The sequence below is a fragment of the Ctenopharyngodon idella genome, chromosome 1, assembly GCF_019924925.1.
Source record: "Ctenopharyngodon idella isolate HZGC_01 chromosome 1, HZGC01, whole genome shotgun sequence".
Classification (NCBI taxonomy): Eukaryota; Metazoa; Chordata; class Actinopteri; order Cypriniformes; family Xenocyprididae; genus Ctenopharyngodon; species Ctenopharyngodon idella.
The window spans coordinates 11,210,396-11,222,223 of NC_067220.1; the positions used below are offsets into that span (position 1 = coordinate 11,210,396).

Sequence of the window (11,828 nt, forward strand, 5' to 3'; positions counted from 1 at the left end):
ATTTAAATACCAATCAACATCAAATTAATATTTTATGGATGAGGGTAGCAGCTCTGAGTGAAGCAGAATGCATTTATACGCAATGGTAAAGAGCTTCAGATGGCATTTTCTTGAAATGTCACACTTTGCCACAAAAAAATGTGAGATGCAGTGGTGTGTTTATGATTGTTAAGTGTCATAAATGATACTTCAGAAAGAGGAAAAAGACATTAATTTGGTCATGTCAATGAAATGAGGATCTTTTTTTTTTTTTTGGTGTACTTACTTTGCTTAATAACGTGAACTCGTACAGGGTCAGAAATCTTCTCCGCAGCCTTGTACCATCGTCCACTATCGTGCTGAACCCACATGCTCACTTTACATGAATAGAGTCCAGCGTCAGACATCTCCACACCGTGAACTTTGATTTGGAAATCCCACTTCCCCAAGCGTCTCACGTCCACCACATCAGATGTGTTGGTCAGCACGCCGTCACGACTCAGGTGGGCCAGAGTACGGCTGGCGTTCAACAGCCACGTCACTTCCAGGTCAATGGACGCCGCGGAGTCAGCAGAGACCGAACAGGTGAGGAGCAGCGTTTCTCCTGTGGATAATGTGCTGCCGTCCTGTACGTGAACAGTCAGGGAGTTCGCTGACGATTTCAAAAGAAAAAGAAGCAGGGGGAAAAAATATGGAAATTTCAGAGTTGGAACAAAAATAATTCAGATCTTATTGATACAAAATACATGATCTTAACACATTTCCAGCCATGAACCTAAAACCAGTGTTGTTATTATTACCTAATGCTATTAAAAATCATGTTAGATGAAAAACTTAAAGGACTAGTTCACTTTAAAATGAAAATTACCCCCCTCAAGCCATCCTAGGTGTATATGACTTCTGATGAACACAATCGGAGTTATTTTAATAAATATCCTATTTATAAATGGCAGTGAATGGGACCAACGAGTTTGAAGCTCAAGAAAGTGCATCCATCCATCATAAACGTACTCCACACGGCTCCGGGGGGTTAATAAAGGCCTTCTGAAGCGAAGCGATGTGTTTGTGTAAGAAAAATATCCATATTTAACAAGTTATTAAGTAAAATATCTAGCTTTCGCCAGACCGCCTTCCATATTCAACTTACAAAGAAAGTGTAACGCCTCACGCAGTTCAAAATGTTTATGCTACATTCCACACCTTCCATATTGAACTTACGAAAAAAGCATAATTGATGCAACGTCAGATACACTTTCTTCGTAAGTTGAATACAGAAAACGGTCTGGCAGAAGCTAGATATTTTACTTTATAACTTGTTAAGTATGGATACATTTCTTACACAAACGCATAGCTTCGCTTCAGAAGACCTTTATTACCCCCCGGAGCCGTGTGGAGTACGTTTATGATGGATGGATGCACTTTCTTGAGCTTCAAACTCGTTGGTCCCATTCACTGCAATTTATAAATAGGATATTTATTAAAATAACTCCGATTGTGTTCATCAGAAGTCATATACACCTAGGATGGCTTGAGGGAGGGTAATTTTCATTTTAAAGTGAACTAGTCCTTTAAGTTTTTCATCTAACATGATTTTTAATAGCATTAGGTAACAATAACAACACAGGTTTTAGGTTATTAACCCCCCGGAGCCGTGTGGAGTACATTTATGATAGATGGATGCACTTTCTTGAGCTTCAAACTCATTGGTCCCATTCACTGCCATTATAAAGCTTGGAAGAGGCAGGATATATTTTAATATAACCCCTGATTGTGTTCATCAGAAAGAAGAAAGTAATATACACCTAGGATGGCTTGAGGATGAGTAAATCTTGGGGTAACTTTCATTTTAAAATGAAATAACCCTTTAAACTGACATGTTGCCTTGGGAACTAATGGCGCTTTTCCACTGCATGGGACGGCTCAGTACGGAACGGTACGGCTCGCTTAAATAGCAGCCATAGTAGGAGCCATACCAATACTAAATGTGACGTGTAAACACTGCAGATCACTGACTGGTCAGAGAGAATCGTCACTACCAGCGTCATTGGATTTGAAACACGAGACACCAAACCCTCTAGATTTAAATAGCCAGTAATAGCCACCGCAGTATCATTTGTTCACGAAAGGACTTGCTTTAAATGACCATCGCACACAACTTCAAAAAAGAAATGGCTGGATCCACGGCAGTAGAGGCGGTACAACTATAACGATCAGTCTATATAACTTGTTAACTCTATATAACTTTGTCCACGAGTAAAAACATGAACACAATGGAGAGCTGCTTTATAGTAGAAATAAAAAAAAAGAAGATTTAATTATAATCGAAAGTGACACTGCCACTGTTTTTCATGTTTAATGCTTGCTGCCGCATCGCTATGATCAGATGCTTTCTTAACTGCTGTTTTCTCACCGCTGTCATTTTTAATGTGTGTTTATTTTGTTATTGAGTTGAAAGCGAGCAGCACATATTTACATATTCACCTAAATGCCGTTTTCATCAGTTTAGGCGATGTCGGGATGTTTGGTAACAGTATACTGCTGGTCACACATTTCAAACTTCTTTTTACCCCTAAGCAAAGAATGAAAAAGAACTTTGCCATGAGTATATCGGGGCCTTATTGATGCACAACATCATTTATTCGCACCCATAATGCAAATGAAATTCGAGAGCTACAGCGGAGGGAAGATTGTCAGTGAATAGCTTAAATATTAGGCTTTTTCTTAAACAAAGCTATGATATGATTTGGACTTGTAGCACACAGGCCTATTTTTAAGGCACTTTTTGCTGTTTTTACTATATATTTTATTATATGGAAAAGAACAGCAGGAACAATCTGCAAAACAGCTACTTTTGAGTTCCACAAAAGAAAGAAAGTAATTTGGGTTTGCAATAACATGAGTGAGTAAATTATGACTGAATCATCATTTACGGGAGAACTATTCCTTTAATTTCTCCAAGCAAACTCTCAATCATTTCTCTAGGGAACAATGTGATATTCAGTACATCACGCTTAGATTGCACAGGCTGCTTTGTATTCTCTTAAGATCTTTCGGTTACAATCTCAAGCAAAGTCTCAGAGTTTGTGTAATGTCTGTTGGATGGTTCTCTAGACACCCGACACCCGCAGTCGTCCTGATTTTAATTAAAAACTCTGCAGTAACATTGACAGTATATATGGTAACCAGGCAGGAATTCCACCGGCAATGAAAATTCAAACAGCCTGGTTTGTGAGAAAGGTCTGAAGACATTAAACAAGATAAAAACCGGACAAAAGAACATATCTACTCTTCTCAAGGGAGGCGTAGCATGAATCAAACAACCATAATCAAAATGCTTTCATTCTCTTTTCCCCCAAAATGCAACTTATTGATTCGTTTTATCACACTTAAAGATCATCTGAGCAAATTACATGACAGTGATTCATCATAAGTACTTTTATCCAATGAAATCAGATTATTTCATGGCATATTCTTTGCTTCCCAGGAGGGAACAACACAACTAAACTGATAAGGTTCACAACATTAAGCAAAAACACAACAGAATAAAGCTATAATGTAACAGAATTAAAGGAATAGTTAACTCGTTTTCACTAGATCTTCCTTTAAACCACAATATAATGGATTTTAATAGAATTTGTTTTTCAAGACTTGACAATACATACTTTTTAAATAATTTAAATGTAATGTATAATTTAATGTAAAGCATTATCATTTATAATTGAATTTCATTGAATGCATAATTTAATTTGCACAATTTAGAAAACAAAAACCTAACATAATTTATAATTTAATGCAATGTATAATTTAATTTACATGATTTAAAAAACAAAAAACTAATATAGTTTATAATTTAATGCATAATTTAATTTACATAATTTTAACAAACAGAAAACTAATATATTTATAATTTAATATAATGCATAATTTAATTACCATAATTAACAAAACAAAAAACAAAATGAATAAAAATGACAAAAGCACAAAAACTAAAATGAAAATGAAAACGGAAGATATAAAAATTAAGCTATAATAGTACATAAATAATAGTAAAATATGAAAATCTAGTTGCTGAAAATATAAAAATATAGATGCATTTTGCCTTAGATGTTTCTCTTAAAATATAAGAAATGTAAATAAACATAAGTGAGTCTTGTATACTTTTTTACAAATATTTCAACTGAATTAATTGCATTGTGTTGTGGCTTTATTCTCTTGTGCTAAAGTCTATTTTTATCATGTTGTTGCACCTCTTCTGTTGCAGAAAGTAACTAACCTGTTGGAGTGACAGTCACTTCCCCCATCTCCATTGTCTTCTCCTGAATTCGGTTCCAGACTCCTTGCTCTCTCGTCCACAGTCTGGCCGAGCACACGTACATCCCTTGATCTTCCGGCATCGCTCTGGAGAGCACTAGACTGTGCGAGACTCCGTTTCCCATTTCTAGACGCATCCCGCCATCTGTGTAGCGCCACGTGAAGTTGTCGCCAACCGTCATACTCAAATCTGGGCCAAAGGTCAGCAGGTCCTCTAGTAGAGACGAGCCCTTCTTGACTGACCAGGTTAAAGACAGGTAAATTCCTTCGATGAAGTTGCGGGAGACATTGCACAGGAGTCTAATGGATCCTCCCTCAGGAACGACAGGGTTTGGGGTGTCGGGTGCCACAATAAGACTGTTAGGAACAACTGAAATAGAACAGATAAAACTTTTAGAGAAGGCAGAGGTACATCAGTGGGTCTTTGTTCTTTTTAATTTGACATGAAACGAAGTTCAAAACATTATAAGCTATTTAAGTCTGGGAAATATGCAGGTAAATTCTAAGTCAAATGCAACCAGTAATTATAACTGGTTTGAATGACATGGACATAAAGAATAAAAAAAAGGCATGTAGGGAAACTGTGTTTGCTTTAACACACCTTACTATCAATGAATTACAGTAATAATACAGCAGGAAATGTCATTGTACACGTCATTCAACCAGTGAACTAAGCTTATATATAGACACACATAATAATGAAACAAAACAGAACATTTCTGTAAAGATCCAATGTTAGTCTGACACAATCAAAACAGACTTTGTGTCTGCCAGGTCTAACCACATGAACATCATTCACCAGTGACAGAACCAGACCGACAAGTTTAACCAATCATGTGAAAACAGATGTGTTTTCAGATGTATTTTTTCTCTCATAGTCTTCCATTTTAAGTGCATACAGGTGGGTGGATGGAAGGAAGGAAGGAAGGAAGGAAGGAAGGAAGGAAGGAAGGAAGGAAGGAAGGAAGGAAGGGAGGACAGACGGACGGACGGACGAACGGATGGATGGATAAATGGATGATGGACAGACAAATGGATGGATGGATGGACGGACAGATAGACAGACGGATGGATGGATGGATGATGGACAGAGAAATGGATGGATGGATGGTTGGATGGATGGATGGATGGATGGATGGACGGACAGACAAATGGATGGATAGATGGACGGACAGACAGACAGACAGAGGGACGGGCGGACAAATGAATAGATAGATAGGCAAGTGGATGGATGGATGGATGGATGGATGGATGGATAATGGACAGATGGATAGATAGACAAGTGGATGGATTGATGGATGGATGGATGGATGGATGGATGGATGGATGGATAGACAGACAGATGGATGATGGACAGACGGATGATGGACAGACAGACAAATGGATGGATAGATGGACGGACAGACAGAGGGACTGGCAGACAAATGAATAGATAGATAGGCAAGTGGATGGATGGATGGATGGACGGACAGACAAATGGATGGATAGATGGACGGACAGACAGAGGGACGGGCGGACAAATGAATATATAGATAGACAAGTGGATGGATGGATGTTAGAGAGATGGATGGATGGATGGATGGATAATGGACAGACAGACAAATGGATGGATAGATGGACGGACAGACAGAGGGACTGGCAGACAAATGAATAGATAGATAGGCAAGTGGATGGATGGATGGATGGATGGATGGATGGATGGATGGATGGATGGACGGACAGACAAATGGATGGATAGATGGACGGACAGACAGAGGGACGGGCGGACAAATGAATATATAGATAGACAAGTGGATGGATGGATGTTAGAGAGATGGATGGATGGATGGATGGATGGATGGATGGATAATGGACAGACAGACAAATGGATGGATAGATAGACGGACAGACGGATGGATGGACAAATGAATAGATAGACAGACAAGTGGATGGATGGATGGATGGATGGATGGATGGACAGATGGATAGGTAGATAGACAAGCGGATGGATGGATGGATGGATGGATGGATGGATGAGGTTATCAGTGAGGATCCCACTGATCTGAGCTTGACTAATCAGCCAGTTCTTGTGAATGCTCTCCTGGTGCTGATGGAGTCTGCCAGAACTCTCCACCTGCTACAGTTAGCGTGTTACTCCTCAAACAAGTGGACAGGAGGGAACGCAGCACCTGACAGTAGGTAGTTAGAGTGAGTACTAGTGTTCATCAGCTTGCGTGCAACCCAGGAATGCTGCTTATCTACAGTTTGTCCCGCTGAGAAAGGAAATAAGAAGACAAACCCAGCAGACCTCTGAAATGCTGTAACAAGGAGTGGTTACATGAAGTCAGCATCATTAGACAGACTTTTAGTGTATCAGCATACTGATTGAAAAATTTTCAATACTAATTTAATGTTTGTTCGATTTCATATTGGGATCTCTGACTTTAGATTGCAATCTGAGTACAGTTTTGAGATTGCTGGACTCTTTTTCTCAGGAGAAACATCTGAAAAGCAACAAAAATCTCCATTTGCATTTAATCCCACTGCTGTCAGGAGAAACAATTAAGATGTTTTACATGTCCTGTGGGTCCTTACACAAATCTGCAGTGATTACACTAATTTTCAACATGTTCAGTCAGTGCTCATGAACCAAAGATAATGATAATATCATTAACCCAGTATATTTTGCATAATGAACGCTGCTGGCATTCAGAGCGGCTTGCTAGTCCACAGACAAAAAGAATGAACAGTTTCCTCTGCAAAAGTGGTTTTGAACACATCAAACAAAACCGTCAGCAATTAATGCATTGCAACTCTTTTTAATAATGATCTTTTAAATGTGTGTTTGTATTTGCTACAATTTTACTTCATTTTGGAATAGTAAATTTTAGTCCTTTTATCTCAAAAGTGTAATCAATATATTATGAAACCTCCTTTTCTGCACATTCATTATGCATTTGCACTGCAATGTTTTATGCCAGATGAGTTTTTAACCATTTAAAACATAATTTACAAGCCATATGATGGTTGCACATACTCACCTTGCAGCTGGACATCTGCATCATAGTTTCCACTTATAACCGAATCTGTGCTTGGAGTACTGCAGCGGTAGGTGGCACTGTCACTAACTCGAGCCTCTTGAATTCTCAGTTCCACTGCGTTGTCCTCTAGTCGTGAAACACTAATGTCGCCGCTCCTTATGCGGTCCTGAAAAGAGTGATCTGAAAATGCTTCGTCCAATGTTGAGATCACTTTGATGGATTCTGTCCCTCGCGTTACTGTCCAATCGAAGTCCTGCTCCCTGGGGCCCTCGTAGTCCGATACATCACAGCGAATAGACAGCGGCTGGCCCTCGACCCGGAGCAAAGGGTCCCTAGACACGGTCACCAACCTGCAGTGGCATAAACCTTTAAAACACAAACACAACAGAGCTTTATTGATTGCCCTTTATATCATATTTACTTTCAATAATGTCAACATGAAGTGGTGTTGGAAGACCATTTAATGTGCATATTTCCAAGTGAAACAATCAGCCCCAGGTGGGACTTTCATTGTGATTTATTATGGTTTTATCCACACTGTAATTAAGTGGTACCCTGCGATTGTTTCCTAAAAGGGCTATATCTACTTGATTCCATTCCACTAGTTTTGTTGGTATAAATTAATGTATTTAGGTAATTTAGCGATATTAAATATGTTTGGCTTGAATTAAGCCAGTTCATTCAGACAGGCTTTTAGAAGATCAGCAAACAATCTCGAAATATTTTCTAATAGTAGTTCACAATATTACTGTTTTTACTGTATTTTTGTTCAAATAAATGCAGCCTTGGTGAGCATAAGAAACATCTTTCAAAATCATTAAAAAAAAAAATCCTAATTATTCAAAACTTTTGACCAGAGAAATGAAAATAAGTGAGTCTTACAGTAAAAATTAAACCCTTTTATTGTGCTTTATTATGATTTAATTCACTCCATAAAAAGTGGTAACCTGCAATTGTTTCCTAAAAGATATATTTCTACTTGACTAAAACCTTTCCAATTGTTTTATTGGTATAAATTAATGTATTTAGGTGATTTAGCGATATTAAATATGTTTGGCTTGAATTAAGCCAGTTCATTCAGACAGGCTTTTAGCAGATCAGCATACAATCTTAAAATATTTTGTAATAGTAGTTCACAATATTATGTTTTTTACTGTATTTTGTCAAATAAATGCAGCTTTGTTGAGAATAAGAGACATCTTTCATAATCATAAAAAAAAAAATCCTAATTATTCAAAACTTTTGACCAGAGAAACGTAAAAGAACACAAGTAAGTCTTATAGTAAAAATTCAACCCTTTTATTGTGATTTATTATGATTTAATCCACACCGTAAAAAGTGGTAACCTGTGATTGTTTCCTAAAATAGCTATTTCTACTTGATTGAACCCATTCTACTAGTTTAAATTAATGTATTTAGGTGATTTAGCGATATTAAATATGTTTAGCTTGAATTAAGCCAGTTCATTCAGACAGGCTTTTAGCAGATCAGCATACAATCTTGAAATATTTTGTAATAGTTCACAATATTACTGTATTTTTGATCAAATAAATACAGCCTTGGTAAGCATAAGAGACATCTTTCAAAATCATTTGTTTATAATTATCCAAAACTTTTGACCAGAGAAATGTAAATGAACATAAGTGAGTCTTATAGTAAAAATCAAACCCTTTTATTATGATTTATTATGATTTCTACCTGACTGAACCCATAATTTTAATTATAAATACCCCAAAAAAAAAAAAAAACATGTTTTTAGGATACCATTTTTTTCAGTGCATGTGTAACTGAGGAAGCATCACTAGTAACATATAATCTAACTTCATTATGACATCTGCATATTTAACCTGATTTCTGAGTTTCATAACCACACAAATGCTGACTATAGTTTGGCATATGGTACTTTACAATGGGATTATGAGGATTGGCTTCAAAGCACATGATGGCACTTTCATAAAAGACCCCAAATGCAAATGAAGCACCATGCTAATGATAACTCTGTCACTCTCTCACCCCACTAGACTTGCAAATGACATTAAATGAAAAAAGACTATCCTAAAATATTCTTTTCTTACAGGAAAGCTCCTGTAACACAGCCTGGCATGCTTTCAGCTGAAGGCACCTACTGACAAACTTCAAAACTCTGGAAAAAACGGGAAGACACAGGAGAAATGTGTGTTTGTAAAACATTGTTATTTTCACCATATACTCATTTATTCTCTTTTGTGCTTATTAAAAGTCCATTGGGATTCTTGTCAGCATGAGGAAATCACAAATTCTTAATTTTTCAGCTTTGAAGTCGATACAGCAGTGTTTAAGTGACCGTTCCATATTATTAATTAATACAGAACGGCAAGAAAAAAAAAAAAGAAAAAAAAAAAAAAAAGAGTAGAGGTGATACCCTATTTGAAGTAAAAATGGTTTGAAGTTTGTTTACATGCACAGGTGCGCATGAGAATATGTGCTTATGCAAATGCATGCAATTTAGACACTACATGTTCACCATGTAAATCTATTTCACTATTTCTATAATAAGAGGTTTATTTAGGTCTCATGTAACATGCAAAGCAACAGAAGTAGATGGTGTTGCCCTTCTTTTCTCTTTGGCTTGATCCGAGTAAAAACTAACTGTCCTTCAAGGGTTCTTTGCAGTTTTTTCAAATCTATTTTCAAAAACAGACAGTTTTGTCTGTGCAGTGTTTGTAATTTGCTATATGGCTCTCTGAAGATTAAAAAGTTCTGAAGATTAAAAAGTTCCGTTACAGGCTCTTCAGATAAGTGTTTTGTATTCTGGCTTCTTTAAACCCCAGGTTTTCTATAGAACTACAGAGTAAGAAGTTCTTTGAGGAACTTACAATGATTTTATCTATTACATGAAACTCTTTTCAATTCAAATTAGAACTTTTATTTGTAAGAGTATAAGGTTACATGCCATTCATGTCATATCCTTAGTGTCCAACTTATTAGGTTTTGTCATGGCATGTCGTGTTAATTATAAATGTCAATTATTTAATACTATGCAAGTCTTTAATTTCAGCAGACTATACTGCGCATTTTGACCAAGCTATAAAATGTAATAAATCAATAAAATTTTTATTATAATAACAATAAGAGAATTACTTATATGCAAATGTTAACTTTGAGCTGAATTTTGAGTCTTTGACCACACAAATAAACAAACAAACAAAAAAAAACAAAAAAAAAGGCAAGACAGTTCTATAATGATTCAGAGATGTTGTTAGATCTCATTTAATATGCAAATCTATACCATACTTCAATATGAAAATATACTTATTTTGAAGTACTGAAAATTGTGACCATGCAAATTTAAAACTAGTAACCAAACAGTTCAATAATGATACATTCAATATGCAAAAATTATATATCAATAAACTATACATCCTTTGAGGTATTTACTAAAAATTTTGACCATGTAAATCTAATATCAAGGCAAAACAATGCTATAATGTCTCAGAGGTTTAATTAGATCTCATTTAATATGCAAATATTATATATATCAAAATGAATTTGCTATACTACCTTTGAGTTAGACTACTAACTATACATTTTGACAATGTAAATCTAATAATAGTAAGAAATAGACAGCAGAACAATTTTATAATGATTGAGAGAGGTTTAATTAGATCTAATTATGAAATGGCTAACGCTGTGTGAAATCACTACCTAATATGACTCTTAAAATCACTAACCTAATGTAATGAGTTTCATATTAAATTATACTTTGACATAAATAAAAGCAGCTAATTCAGATGTCACCACGTTTAGTCACCTGATAAAACACTTTTACAGTTAACTATTTACCTTGACAGAAACACTGATACTTGTCAAAACAACAGCTGTACGCTGAGGGTTTGTCATTTGTTTGCTACATTTGTAGTTTAGCTGTTCCCGGAGGAAACTCACCGACAGCGGCGTACAGCAGGATCAGAGCTTGCGTCTTTCCCATGTCGCTGGAGACGCGCGGTCCAACGCTTTATTCCTGATATGAGCTGAAGACAGACTGCAGGAAAGACAGACAGGTTCAGGATTCACCTGCGATGATCAGGAGACCCTCGCTGTGATGATGTCAGGATCGCAGTTTGAGCGCGAACGTGAGATGACTGACTGGACTCTTCTACCGCGCGCGCACGCGCCCGTGATTGATTCACGCTCTTTGAGGTTTAACGGCCGAATGACGGAAGTGAAACGGGATTCCCTACGACTGGAGGAACGTCTCTCTCTTTCTCTCTCTCTCTCTCTCTCTCTCTCTCTCTCTCTCTCTCTCTCTTAGATAGAGAGACGAATAGATAGACGACAGGTAGGTAGGCAGGCAGGCAGATCGACAGACAGACAGACAGACAAATAGATAGATAGATAGATAGATAGATAGAAAGAAAGAAAGAAAGAAAGAAAGAAAGAAAGAAGCTGGTGAGCCTGAGAGACCTAACTGCTAACCATCTTAACCAGCAGTTCAATCAGTTAAAACCACCAAACCTCCATATAGATTAGTGTAAGATG

The 11,828-nt window shown here is 36.8% G+C and overlaps 1 protein-coding gene across 1 annotated transcript in view; it reads right to left on the reverse strand.

Annotated features, from left to right (window-relative positions):
* Positions 1-11,566, reverse strand: part of ptgfrnb (prostaglandin F2 receptor inhibitor b) — a 42,657-nt gene extending 31,091 nt beyond the window's left edge. The window contains exons 1-4 of the mRNA XM_051888011.1: positions 11,235-11,566; positions 7,311-7,676; positions 4,253-4,660; positions 266-631 (exon numbers count right to left, since the gene is read on the reverse strand). Coding sequence (XP_051743971.1) covers positions 266-631; positions 4,253-4,660; positions 7,311-7,676; positions 11,235-11,277 — 1,183 coding nt within the window. The 5' untranslated portion in view covers positions 11,278-11,566. The remainder of the gene's footprint in view (positions 1-265; positions 632-4,252; positions 4,661-7,310; positions 7,677-11,234) is intronic.
* Positions 11,567-11,828: the final 262 nt, after the last annotated feature.